A 14,071-nucleotide genomic window follows, 5' to 3' on the forward strand; every position below is an offset into this window, starting at 1 on the left:
TGTGTATGTGTGACTGTGTGTTAACAACCAGAGCAATGAGTGAAGTGTCAGCGGTGTGTGTAGAGTCATTCCAGTCCAGACACATGCAGAAGGTACAACACTCAAAGATGTAAAAAGAATCCAGGAGGAGTTTCATTTCACAGTATTTCTGTTGAGGATTTCCTTCGGACATGTTAGAATCCCATTCAAAAGAAGACATCTTTCCAACTCATCATCAAGCTAGGATTATTTCAAATCAGCTGTGTTGTTCTAGGGCAAAAAAGTGCACCAGGGGGGCAGGACCAACCCTGGTCTAGAACATTCCACTGGTCCATGTCTGTCCCAGGACATGAAACGTGTGCCAACAATTTACACACGTTTTTATTATTCAGTATCTATCTCTGTGTGTGTGATCAATGTAAGTAAATATTTCTGTGTGTGCGCGTCGGTCCGTGTGTGTGCGTCCACCTACTTGACGTTGGTGTTGGTACAGATGATGTACTCGATCTCATCGGAGTAGGGGTTCTGGAAGGTGAAGGAGCTGGTGCGGATTAACATCCACTCTCTGTTCTTCATACGAAACCTGTACATCACAGACAACACCTGGCCTTTCAACTTTACCACCTGGAGAGGGAGGGAAGGAGAGAGGGAGGGAAGGAGAGAGGGAGGGAAGGAGAGAAGGAGAGGGGGAGGGAAGGAGAGGGGGAGGGAAGGAGAGAGGGAGGGGAGAAGAGGGAGGGAAGGAGAGGGGGAGGGAGGACAAAGGTTAGATAAGGCACATCACAAACAATCTGACCACCTAGAGTGGAGGGCAGGGGAACCTTGCGTGTGTGTTTGTGGGGGGGGGGTCAACATATAAACGCTTAAATCAGCAAATTCAAAACAGCACATATTGTAGAGACAGAGAGGAGAGAGAAATGTTCCTCCATCTTACAAAGAAAAAAAAGGAGTAATTTGAGGCAGGAAGGAGTTGGGAGTACTCAACAAAAAAAGGCTGATTCATTTCTTATTTGGTCAGCTTTAATCCATCTCCATCAAACTAACGTCTTCCTCAGAGTTTCTCCATCTTTGGTGTGGAGCGTGGAAATCTGGTGGACTTCAGAAGATTTTAGGTTTTCGGTTCCAACCAGTCTAATCTCCCCACCCATACCTCTCCCACCATTCTGAACAAACACACACACACACCTACAAAATAGCCTCCAACACGCTACTCAACAAATTGGATGCAGTCTATTACAGTGCCATCCGTTTTGTCACCAAAGGCCCATATACTACCCACCACTGCGACCTGTATGCTCTCGTTGGCTGGCCCTCGCTTCATACTCGTCGCCAAACCCACTGGCTCCAGGTCATTTACAAGTATTTGCTAGGTAAAGCCCCGCCTTATCTCAGCTCACTTGTCACCATAGCAGCACCCACCCGTAGCACGCGCTCCAGCAGGTATATCTCACTGGTCACCCCCAAAGCCAATTCTTCCTTTGGCTGCCTCTCCTTCCAGTTCTCTGCTGCCAATGACTGGCACGAACTGCAAAAATCTCTGAAGCTGGAGACTCATATCTCCCTCACTAGCTTTAAGCACCAGCTGTCAGAGCAGCTCACAGCACCTGTACATAGCCCATCTGTAAATAGCCCATCCAATCTACCTCATCCCCATACTGTATTTATTTATTTATCTTGCTCCTTTGCACCCCAGTATCTCTACTGTCCACATTCATCTTCTGCACATCCACCATTCCAGTGTTTAATTGCTATATTGTAATTACTTTGCCACCATGGCCTATTTATTGCCTTACCTCCCTTATCTTACCTCATTTGCACATGCTGTATATAGATTTTTATACTGTATTATTGATTTTATGTTTGTTTATTCCATGTGAAACTCTGTTGTTGTATGTGTCGAATTGCTATGCTCAATCTTGGCCAGGTCGCAGTTGCAAATGAGAACTTGTTCTCAACTAGCCTACCTGGTTAAATAAAATATTCTCTCTCTCTCTCTCCTCTCTCTCTCCTCTCTCTCTCTCTCCTCTCTCTCTCTCTCTCTCTCTCTCTCTCTCTCTCTCTCTCTCTCTCTCTCTCTCTCTCTCTCTCCTCTCTCTCTCTCTCTCTCTCTCTCTCTCTCTCTCTCTCTCTCTCTCTCTCTCTCTCTCTCTCTCTCTCTCTCTCTCTCTCTCTCTCTCCTCTCTCTCTCTCTCTCTCTCTATATATATATATATATATATATATATATATATATATATATATATATAAGCATACCGGTGAACCTCACCTGTCAGTCTGGCTAATGGATGTGCTTCGTTGCATCTAAATGCAAAATGGCTTTCAGTTAGGGGATCTGAAATGGCCAATCGTAATGAAAGCTCTGTGGACAATCTCAGAGACATGGAAGAGTGTTTTTCCTTCCACACAGAGGGCACCACCAGCAAAACAACAGTGGGAGAAGGCCAGAAATGTCATCTAATTTTGATTTCCTTATTGACTTGAGCAAATGTGGATTAGCCGCGTTTCTCATTGCTTAAACATGGCCTAGGGAGGGAGTGAGCATCCTATTGGTCAGAATGTATGACCTGTGACCTCAGTAACAGGAAGAGATAGTGGAGCAGTCTGTCGTTCTTGGCAGCAAATCTCAAATGGCACACTATTCCCTATGTACTGCACCACTGTTGTCCTGAGCCTGGGGCTAAGTAGTGCACTATGTGTATGGAACTAAGCGTGATTTGAGATTCACCTACAGAGACACTGGAAGGTGTGTGTCCGTGCTTGTTTGTATCTCTGTTTTTGTGTGTGTTTGTGTCTTCTAGGTCATGATTACCTGTATGAGAGACTATCCCAGGAAGTGAAAGGCCAGGGCTGGATGGGGCTGCAGCCCAGAGGGTGCACCCCAAATGGCACTATATTCCCTACATAATGCACTACTTCAGACCAGAGCACGTAGTGCACTATAAAGGGAATAGGGTGTCATCTGGGACGCAGCTGGTAAGACGGACCACCAATTATCCCAATACTTCTACTCTACTGTCAGCGACTGAGGCTGGACTGATAGTGGCAACTACACAGAAAGAGACAGGAGGTAGAGAGGAGGTGAGGTGAAGGGAGAGAAAGAGAGCAGGAGAGAGAGGGAGAGAGAGAGCAAGACAGAGATGGTGTGCAAGAGAACGAAGTGCATTTGAGTGAAAAATACTTACAACCCTCATCTCTATCTCTCAATCTTTCATTACCTGAGCTGGAGTGGTTCCTACACTCTACGTGTGTGTGTGTGTGTGTGTGTGTGTGTGTGTGTGTGTGTGTGTGTGTGTGTGTGTCATTACCTGCCTCTGATGATTTTAAATGAATTAACGGTCAGTAGGCTGGGAAAACAAAAATGGTTTTCTGCCAAGAAAAACTGTGTTGCACAAAAGTCAATCGCATACAAACCAATCAAAGCTGACACACAGCTGAGAGCCAAAGCTATTGGACTGTCAATACCTGAACATAAAGGTACCAGCGTCTCTCTCTCTCTACCTGTCCGTCTGTCCCTCCACCTGTCCCTTTACCTGTCCATCTGCCCCTCTCCACCTGTCCCTTTACCTGTCCGTCTGTCCCTCCACCTGTCCCTTTACCTGTCCATCTGCCCCTCCACCTGTCCCTTTACCTGTCCATCTGCCCCTCCACCTGTCCCTTTACCTGTCCGTCTGTCCCGCCACCTGTCCCTTTACCTGTCCATCTGCCCCTCCACCTGTCCCTTTACCTGTCCGTCTGTCCCTCCACCTGTCCCTTTACCTGTCCGTCTGTCCCTTCACCTGTCCCTTTACCTGTCCGTCTGTCCCTTCACCTGTCCCTTTACCTGTCCGTCTGTCCCTCCACCTGTCCCTTTACCTGTCCGTCTGTCCCTCCACCTGTCCCTTTACCTGTCCATCTGCCCCTCCACCTGTCCCTTTACCTGTCCATCTGCCCCTCCACCTGTCCCTTTACCTGTCCGTCTGTCCCGCCACCTGTCCCTTTACCTGTCCATCTGCCCCTCCACCTGTCCCTTTACCTGTCCGTCTGTCCCTCCACCTGTCCCTTTACCTGTCCGTCTGTCCCTTCACCTGTCCCTTTACCTGTCCGTCTGTCCCTTGACCTGTCCCTTTACCTGTCCGCGCCCTCCCCCCCCTGCCTGCCCCTCCACCTGTCCCTTTACCTGTCCGTCTGCCTCCCCTGTCCACCTGTCCCGTCCCTTCACCTGTCCGTCCTGTCCGCTGTCCCACCTGTCCCTTTACCTGTCCGTCTGTCCGCCTGTCCCTACCGCGCTGCCCCTACCGCCTTTACCTGTCCGTCTGTCCCTTCACCTGTCCCTTTACCTGTCCGTCTGTCCCTTGACCTGTCCCTTTACCTGTCCGTCTGTCCCTCTACCTGTACCTTTACCTGTCCGTCTGTCCCTTCACCTGTCCCTTTACCTGTCTGTCTGTCCCTTCACCTGTACCTTTACCTGTCCCTTCACCTGTCCCTTTACCTGTCCGTCTGTCCCTTCACCTGTACCTTTACCTGTCCGTCTGTCCCTTCACCTGTCCCTTTACCTGTCCGTCTGTCCCTTCACCTGTACCTTTACCTGTCCGTCTGTCCCTTCACCTGTCCCTTTACCTGTCCGTCTGTCCTTTCACCTGTCCCTTTACCTGTCCGTCTGTCCCTTCACCTGTACCTTTACCTGTCCGTCTGTCCCTTCACCTGTACCTTTACCTGTCCGTCTGTCCCTTCACCTGTCCCTTTACCTGTCCGTCTGTCCCTTCACCTGTCCCTTTACCTGTCCGTCTGTCCCTTCACCTGTACCTTTACCTGTCCGTCTGTCCCTTCACCTGTACCTTTACCTGTCCGTCTGTCCCTTTACCTGTCCCTTTACCTGTCCGTCTGTCCCTCCACCTGTCCCCTTACCTGTCCGTCTGTCCCTTCACCTGTACCTTTACCTGTCCGTCTGTCCCTTCACCTGTACCTTTACCTGTCCGTCTGTCCCTTGACCTGTCCCTTTACCTGTCCGTCTGTCCCTTCACCTGTACCTTTACCTGTCCGTCTGTCCCTTCACCTGTCCCTTTACCTGTCCGTCTGTCCCTTCACCTGTCCCTTTACCTGTCCGTCTGTCCCTTCACCTGTACCTTTACCTGTCCGTCTGTCCCTTCACCTGTACCTTTACCTGTCCGTCTGTCCCTCACCTGTACCTTTACCTGTCCGTCTGTCCCTCACCTGTCCCTTTACCTGTCCGTCTGTCCCTTCACCTGTCCCTTTACCTGTCCGTCTGTCTCGCTACCTGCCTGTGTCTGTCTGTCTGTCTGTCTGTCTGTCTGTCTGTCTGGCGCTACCTGTGTCTGTCAGTCTCTCTCGCACTACCCGTGTCTGTCAGTCTCTCTCGCGCTACCTGTGTCTGTCAGTCTCTCTCGCGCTACCCGTGTCTGTCAGTCTCTCTCGCGCTACCCGTGTCTGTCAGTCTCTCTCGCGCTACCCGTGTCTGTCAGTCTCTCTCGCGCTACCCGTGTCTGTCAGTCTCTCTCGCGCTACCCGTGTCTGTCAGTCTCTCTCGCGCTACCCGTGTCTGTCAGTCTCTCTCGCGCTACCCGTGTCTGTCAGTCTCTCTCGCACTAACCCGTGTCTGTCAGTCTCTCTCGCGCTACCCGTGTCTGTCAGTCTCTCTCGCGCTACCCGTGTCTGTCAGTCTCTCTCGCGCTACCCGTGTCTGTCAGTCTCTCTCGCGCTACCCGTGTCTGTCAGTCTCTCTCGCGCTACCCGTGTCTGTCAGTCTCTCTCGCGCTACCCGTGTCTGTCAGTCTCTCTCGCGCTACCCGTGTCTGTCAGTCTCTCTCGCGCTACCCGTGTCTGTCAGTCTCTCTCGCGCTACCCGTGTCTGTCAGTCTCTCGCGCTACCCGTGTCTGTCAGTCTCTCTCGCGCTACCCGTGTCTGTCAGTCTCTCTCGCGCTACCCGTGTCTGTCAGTCTCTCTCGCGCTACCCGTGTCTGTCAGTCTCTCTCGCGCTAGCCGTGTCTGTCAGTCTCTCTCGCGCTACCCGTGTCTGTCAGTCTCTCTCGCGCTACCCGTGTCTGTCAGTCTCTCTCGCGCTACCCGTGTCTGTCAGTCTCTCTCGCGCTACCCGTGTCTGTCAGTCTCTCTCGCGCTACCCGTGTCTGTCAGTCTCTCTCGCGCTACCCGTGTCTGTCAGTCTCTCTCGCGCTACCCGTGTCTGTCAGTCTCTCTCGCGCTACCCGTGTCTGTCAGTCTCTCTCGCGCTACCTGTGTCTGTCAGTCTCTCTCGCGCTACCTGTGTCTGTCTGGCGCTACCTGTGTCTGTCTGTCTGGCGCTGCCTGTGTCTGTCTGTCTGGCGCTACCTGTCTGTCTCTATGTCTGTCTGTGGTGCTGCAGGCAGTATGTATGTGTGTGTGTGCTGACAGGGCTTGTCAGTTAGCTCTGGGTGATAGAGCTGAGGTCTCTGTGCTGCTCATATCAGGAGATATCTGGGCCAGACAGGTGGATGTGAGCTCTCTGCCAGATGAGAGAATCTGTGTGTCAGAGGGTAAGGAGTGCGTGTCTTAGACATTTTGTGTGTGTGTGTGTGTGTGTGTGTGTGTGTGTGTGTGTGTGTGTGTGTGTGTGTGTGCCTGTCAGAAAGGTAAGTGTGTGTGGGGTTTCTGTTCCCTGCAAGGAAACATGTAAAATAATATTGCCCTAACAAAACATTCCTCAAGGATAGTCTCTCTCACACACATGTTGATATTTCACCTTTCACCTCATTGCTGGTGTTCAGTACACGGCGCTCCCCTGGCAGACACACTGAACAGCAATGCAGAGGACACACACCTGGGTGCTCAGATAGAAATATATCATGTACAACAGATCTGTCAGTCCAGTTTATTAGGATTAGGCAATAGGGTTTGCTCTATTCCTTACATTTCTATCCGCGAAGTTGTGAACGTTTCACCCTTCTAAACTGGACCCTGCAGTGTGTTCCAGAGCACATCTTAAACCATTACAGATTGGCCAATAGTATTAGCCTGTCTGCCAGTCCTTGGCATGGCTCCAGTCTTTAGGCTAGGCAGACGAAGGCTCTAGATTTATGACCTTTAATTCCCCAGGTGGGTTACTAAGTCCATCGGTAGGTAATGAATGAACGATGGTCTCAATGCTAAAGATGATCTTGATGGTTTGGTGGAAACTCACCCCTGAGAAAGAGCATGTTTCTGATAGTTTCATTTACAGGTGAGTCTAGGGTTGTACAATTCCAGTAACTTTCCCCAATTTCCCAGGTTTTCCCCATGGGCCCTGGTCAGAAGTAGTGAACATGGGCCCTGGTCAGAAGTAGTGAACATGGGCCCTGGTCAGAAGTAGTGAACATGGGACCTGGTCAGAAGTAGTGAACATGGGCCCTGGTCAGAAGTAGTGAACATGGGCCCTGGTCAGAAGTAGTGAACATGGGCCCTGGTCAGAAGTAGTGAACATGGGACCTGGTCAGAAGTAGTGAACATGGGCCCTGGTCAGAAGTAGTGAACATGGGCCCTGGTCAGAAGTAGTGAACATGGGCCCTGGTCAGAAGTAGTGAACATGGCTGTCTGTTCTAAAAGCCTGTCTGTTCTAAAGGCCTGTCGGTTCTAACGGGCTGTCTGTTCTAACAGGCTGTCTGTTCTAAAGGCCTGTCGGTTCTAACAGGCTGTCGGTTCTAAAGGCCTGTCTGTTCTAAAGGCCTGTCTGTTCTAAAGGCCTGTCGGTTCTAACAGGCTGTCGGTTCTAACGGGCTGTCGGTTCTAACGGGCTGTCGGTTCTAACGGGCTGTCGGTTCTAACGGGCTGTCGGTTCTAACGGGCTGTCGGTTCTAACGGGCTGTCTGTTCTACACAGTCTAATTCAACCATAATGACAGACTACTGGTGTTTAAATAAAGAGCGCCTCCCGCTTCACCTCGGGGTGACAGGGTCAGGAGAGGACCTGAGTGGAACCACTGGCGTGTGACAGGAAGACAAAGGCTTTACTGCCAGACAGCATAATTCAACTTCTTTGTTGTAATTCAACCTCTTTGTTCACATTATGATGCCCCATCACCTTATTTTACTTAGCCACATACTAGATAACTAGCAAGTTAAGCGTAGGGGTCGTGTTAACAAAGAATTCTTCATTTTACACAGGAAAAATATATTTACATTTTTGTCATTTAGCAGACGATCTTATCTATAAATGTTCATACTTTTTTCATACTGGTCCCCCGTGGGAATCGAACCCACAACCCTCGCGTTGCAAGCGCCATATTCTACCAGCTGAGCCACACAGGTGCATGAAACTGGTAAGAAATATCTTGCTGTGTTTTGTAAATGCAGATCTAAAATTCTTCTTATTGTCATTTCTGCTCGGCATCAGAGCAACCTTGTCCCTCAGCTGTACTTCTCCACTGGGATGACAATTCACCAACAGGCATTCTATCAGCAGACAGCACTCTAACTGATGTGGAGCTACTGTTCTCCATCATTCTATCAGCAGACAGCACTCTGACTGATGTGGAGCTACTGTTTTCCATCATTCTATCAGCAGACAGCACTCTGACTGATGTGGAGCTACTGTTCCTGTATAAAAGACACCTGGGATCCAGAAATCTTTCTGATTGAGAAGGGGTCAAATACTTATTTCCCTCATTAAAATGCAAATCAATTTATAACATTTCTGACATGCGTTTTTCTGGATATTTTTGTTGTTATGCTGTCTCTCACTGTTGAAATAAACCTACCATTAAAATGATAGACTGATCCTTTCTTTGTCAGTGGGCAAACGTACAAAATCAGCAGGGGATCAAATACTTTCCCCCCCCACTGTATAGCTACATGTGGCAAGTTCTCATTGGTCCAAATGGTCTATACAGTCGCGGCCAAAAGGTTTGAGAATGATACAAATTTTCACAAAGTCTGCTGCCTCAGTTTGTATGATGGCAATTTGCATATACTCCATAATGTTATGAAGAGTGATCAGATGAATTGCAATTAATTGCAAAGTCCCTCTTTGCCATGCAAATGAACTGAATCCCCCAAAAACATTTCCACTGCATTTCAGCCCTGCCACAAAAGGACCAGCTGACATCATGTCAGTAATTCTCTCGTTAACCTGTTAAGGCTAGGGGGCAGTATTGACACGGCTGGATAAAAAACATACCCGATTTAATCTGGTTACCACTCCTACCCAGTAACTAGAATATGCATATACTTATTACATATGGATAGAAAACACCCTAAATTTTCTAAAACTGTTTGAATGGTGTCTGTGAGTATAACAGAACTCAAATGGCAGGTCAAAACCTGAGAGATTCCTTTACAGGAAGTGGCCTGTCTGACCATTTCTTGAACTTCTTTTCCATCTCTATCATTTACTAAGGATCTCTGCTCTAACGTGACACTTCCCACGTCGTCCATAGGCGCTCAGAGCCCGGGAAAAAACAGAATGTCGTCATTCCAGCCCCAGGCTGAAACACATTATCGCCTTTCTCAAGTGGCCGATCAAGGGACCGGGGCTTATGCGCATGACCCGACCGCCCCCGCCTTTGGGATTTTTTCCTCTGTTTGCCGAAAAGGAGATTCCCTGTCGGAATATTATCGCTTTTCTACGAGAAAAATGCCGTAAAAATTGATTTTAAACAGCGGTTGACATGCTTCGAAGTACGGTAATGGAATATTTAGAATTTTATTGTCACGAATTGCGCCATGCGCGCGACACTTCTTTACTATTTCGGATAGTGTCTGGAACGCACGAACAAAACGCCGCTATTCGGATATAACGATGGATTATTTTGGACCAAACCAACATTTGTTATTGAAGTAGCAGTCCTGGGTGTGCATTCTGACGAAGACAACAAAAGGTAATCAAACTTTTATAATAGTAAATATGATTATGGTGAGTGCTAAACTTGCCGGGTGTCTAAATAGCGAGCCCGTGATGCCTGGGTTATGTACTTAGAATATTGCAAAATGTGCTTTCACCAAAAAGCTATTTTAAAATCGGACATATCGACTGCATAGAGGAGGTCTGTATCTATAATTCTTAAAATAATTGTTATGCTTTTTGTGAACGTTTATCGTGAGTAATTTAGTAAAATGTTAGCGAATTCCCCGGAAGTTTGCGGGGGGTATGCTAGTTCTGAATGTCACATGCTAATGTAAAAAGCTGGTTTTTGATATAAATATGAACTTGATTGAACAAAACATGCATGTATTGTATAACATAATGTCCTAGGGTTGTCATCTGATGAAGATCATCAAAGGTGAGTGCTGCATTTAGCTGTCTTCTGGGTTTTGGTGACATTATATGCTGGCTTGAAAAATGGGTGTCTGATTATTTCTGGCTTGGTACTCTGCTGACATAATCTAATGTTTTGCTTTCGTTGTAAAGCCTTTTTGAAATCGGACAGTGTGGTTAGATTAACGAGAGTCTTGTCTTTAAATAGCTGTAAAATAGTCATATGTTTGAGAAATTGAAGTAATAGGATTTTTAAGGTTTTGAAAATCGCGCCACAGGCTGCCAGTGGCTGTTACGTAGGTAACCTAGCCCATAGAGGTTAACACAGGTGTGAGTGTTGACGAGGACAAGGCTGGAGATCACTCTGTCATGCTGACTGAGTTTGAATAACAGACTGGAAGCTTCAAAAGGAGGATGGTGCTTGGAATCATTGTTTTTCCTTCTGTCAACCATGGTTACCTGCAAGGAAACATGTACCGTCATCATTGCTTTGCACAAAAAGGGCTTCACGGGCAAGGATATTGCTGCCAGTAAGATTGCACCTAAATCCACCATTTATCAGGTCATCAAGAACTTCAAGGAGAGTGGTTCAATTGTTGTGAAGAAGGCTTCAGGGCGCCCAAGAAAGTCCAGCAAGCGCCAGGACTGTCTCCTAAAGTTAATTCAGCTGCAGGATCGGGGCACCATCAGTACAGAGCTTGCTCAGGAATGGCAGCAGGCAGGTGTGAGTGCATCTGAACGCACAGTGAAGCGAATATTTTTGGAGGATGGCCTGGTGTCAAGAAGGGCAGCAAAGAAGCCACTTTCTCTCCAGGAAAAACATCAGGGACAGACTGATATTTTGCAAAAGGTACAGGGATTGGACTGCTGAGGACTGGGGTAAAGTCATTTTCTCTGATGAATCCCCTTTCCGATTGTTTGGGGCATCCGGAAAAAAGCTTGTCCGGAGAAGACAAGGTGAACACTACCATCAGTCCTGTGTCATGCCAACAGTAAAGCATCCTGAGACCATTCATGTGTGGGGTTGCTTCTCAGCCAAGGGAGTGGGCTCACTCACAATTTTGCCTAAGAACACAGCCATGAATAAAGAATGGTAACAACACATCCTCCGAGAGAAACTTCTCCCAACCATCCAGGAACAGTTTGGTGACGAACGATGCATTTTCCAGCATGATGCAGCACCTTGCCATAAGGCAAAAGTGATAACTAAGTGGCTCAGGGAACAAAACATCTATATTTTGGGTCCATGGCCAGGAAACTCCCCAGACCTTAATCCCATTGAGAACTTGTGGTCAATCCTCAAAGAGGCGGGTGGACAAACAAACTCCAAGCATTGATTATGCAAGAATGGGCTGCCATCAGTCAGGATGTGGCCCAGAAGTTAATTGACAGCATGCCAGGGCGGATTGCAGAGGTCTTGAAAAAGAAGGGTCAGCACTGCAAATATTGACTCTTTGCATCAACTTCATGTAATTGTCAATAAAAGCCTTTGACACTTGTGAAATGCTTGTAATTATACTTTAGTATTCCATAGTAACATCTGACAAAAATATCTAAAGACACTGAAGCAGTAAACTTTGTGGAAATTAATATTTGTGTCATTCTCAAAACTTTTTGGCACAACTGTACATTGAGCCTGAAACAGGATACTTGTTATTTGGCCATTGGCCCAATTTTACTGCTATGAATTCTAATTGGGCAACCACAGGCTACGGGTTGGGTTATAAATTACATCCTGTCCCTTTGTTCTGTGGAGAGTCACTGAGGACAGGGAAGAATTAACGTCTCCCATCTACTTCCCAGCATAACAACTATATTTTTTCTCTTTGAATAAACCTATTTTTCTCCCTTTGATTTTCTTTGGGGTTGAAGAGTAAAATCAACTGCTAACACTGATCACTTGTCTTTCAATATAAAACGTGACCCCAGTCAATACACAGCTGGAATCAGTCGCTCCTGCTTTCTCCCGTTGTGCTATTTACAAACATGTGACTGGCTCAACTGTTCTGGGGAACTACGGTAAGCTTCATAATGAAAAATAATGTGGCGTGAAATGAAGAACGCAATCTGCTTTATCTCCTAACGTATTGCAAAAGTTGACAGCATGTATTTACTTAAAAACTAGCTACAAAAAAATAAAATGTATTTAAAAACTTCAGAGATAGTTTCAATGCTATTGCCTGTATTGAAAACCCACCCCGTGGCTACCCCAGCATACGGTATACTGCCCAAGCTTAAATGAGACTTGTTGAAAATCTCCCTACAAATGCACTTCATTCATCATTTCATCATTGGTTGGAGGAGAGAAGTGGCTCAGGAGCATTCCTGCACATCGATCATTTCATTATGTCACTCCTATTCTCTCCTCTACCCATCCTCGGTCTCACCTATTCTCTCCTCTACCCATCCTCGGTCACTCCTATTCTCTCCTCTACCCATCCTCGGTCTCTCCTATTCTCTCCTCTACCCATCCTCGGTCACTCCTATTCTCTCCTCTACCCATCCTCGGTCACTCCTATTCTCTCCTCCACCCATCCTCGGTCACTCCGATTCTCTCCTTTACCCATCCTCGGTCACTCCGATTCTCTCCTTTACCCATCCTCGGTCACTCCTATTCTCTCCTCCACCCATCCTCTGTCACTCCTATTCTCTCCTCTGATCATCATGTCCTTCTGTTATCACCCCATCCTTCTCTTCTATTCCTCTTCCCCCTCTCCTCTTCCCCCCCCCCTCCCTCTGGTGGTGTAGTACCTGTAGAAAAATCTCTCAAGAGGTCTCTCTGTAGTCCTCTGAGTGACATAAATCTTCCTCATACCGCTCTCCTCCACCCTCCCTTCGTCCCTCCTCCCTCATCCACCTCTCCTTCTCTCCGTACCTGTTGAAAGCTCTCTCTCAGGTGACTCTGGTCCTCTGGGTGACAGAACTCCAGGATATCTTTCCCCAGCAGATCCTACACAAGACAATGACACAATAAATACACACACATTAATAAAACTACACACTTCAGGTCAATTTCAAATCCTGAAATACATGTACAATATATTAATTTTGAAACTTTGTCAAATTCCTGGACAAAAAAACATTTTCAATGGAGATTCTGTATTGACAATGCCTTTTAGTCCAGGACTTAGGACAACAGGCCATACAGATCATACATCATTCAGACCCTTGGACTTGAGTCAATGGCCTTTTCTCAATTAATCTTTCTTCCATTCCTTGCATCCGCTCTCCCCGGCTCTTTCTCATTGCAGAAAAAGGTCTGAGGGGAGGGACCTTGGACCTTCTCCTCCAATACGATTAAGAAAGGGCTGAGGAGATTGAGGGCAGAGGATTTGAGATCGAGCCAGTGATACATATTTAAATCATTCTTCCTGTCATGGAGGGGAAAGAAATGAATGGTGTGCGGCCCAAATGGCACTCTATTCCTTGGCCTATTAGTGGACTACTTTTGACCAGGACCCATAGGGCAAAAACAAAAGTAGTGCATGCTTTAGGGTGCCATTTGGGGGGAAAAACGCTCTTCGTTAAACAAATCAAATCACATTTTATTGGTCACATACACATGGTTAGCAGATGTTAATGCGAGTGTAGCGAAATGCTTGTAGCGAAATGCAAACATCCTACATACACATAGCAGCTGCGCTGTAGACAATCATACATGATTATACATTAACAAGGTAAATCAATCACAAAAGAAACTCGCATCCTGCCAAGTGATCACTTTCTCATCCTAATAATGCGACTTTATGGCAGGAATCGGCCCATTTTCGCTAATCTGTTTCTGTAGTGTGAATGGCGTGGAAAGGAGAGGGGTGGACTGGGAGAGAACGCTATTTGACCAAAATTCCCAGATCTTCCTGAAGTCCCGGCTGTAAATGAACTGGAATCAGG

General features: G+C 47.2%; 1 protein-coding gene across 9 annotated transcripts in view; it reads right to left on the reverse strand.

The window, feature by feature from the left end:
* Positions 1-14,071, reverse strand: part of LOC106587844 (aryl hydrocarbon receptor nuclear translocator 2) — a 112,871-nt gene that overhangs the window by 33,391 nt on the left and 65,409 nt on the right. For 8 of the 9 annotated variants that reach the window (XM_045708576.2, XM_045708575.2, XM_045708572.2 and 5 more), the window contains 2 exons: positions 13,056-13,130; positions 452-603 (listed from right to left, as the gene is read on the reverse strand). In XM_045708576.2, coding sequence (XP_045564532.1) covers positions 452-603; positions 13,056-13,130 — 227 coding nt within the window. Of the gene's footprint in view, positions 1-447; positions 604-13,055; positions 13,131-14,071 lie in introns of those variants that run through there. The other variant, XM_082969682.1, reaches the window with a different exon arrangement.

Source organism: Salmo salar, chromosome 26 (genome assembly GCF_965601325.2).
Source record: "Salmo salar chromosome 26, fSalSal1, whole genome shotgun sequence".
Taxonomy (NCBI): Eukaryota; Metazoa; Chordata; class Actinopteri; order Salmoniformes; family Salmonidae; genus Salmo; species Salmo salar.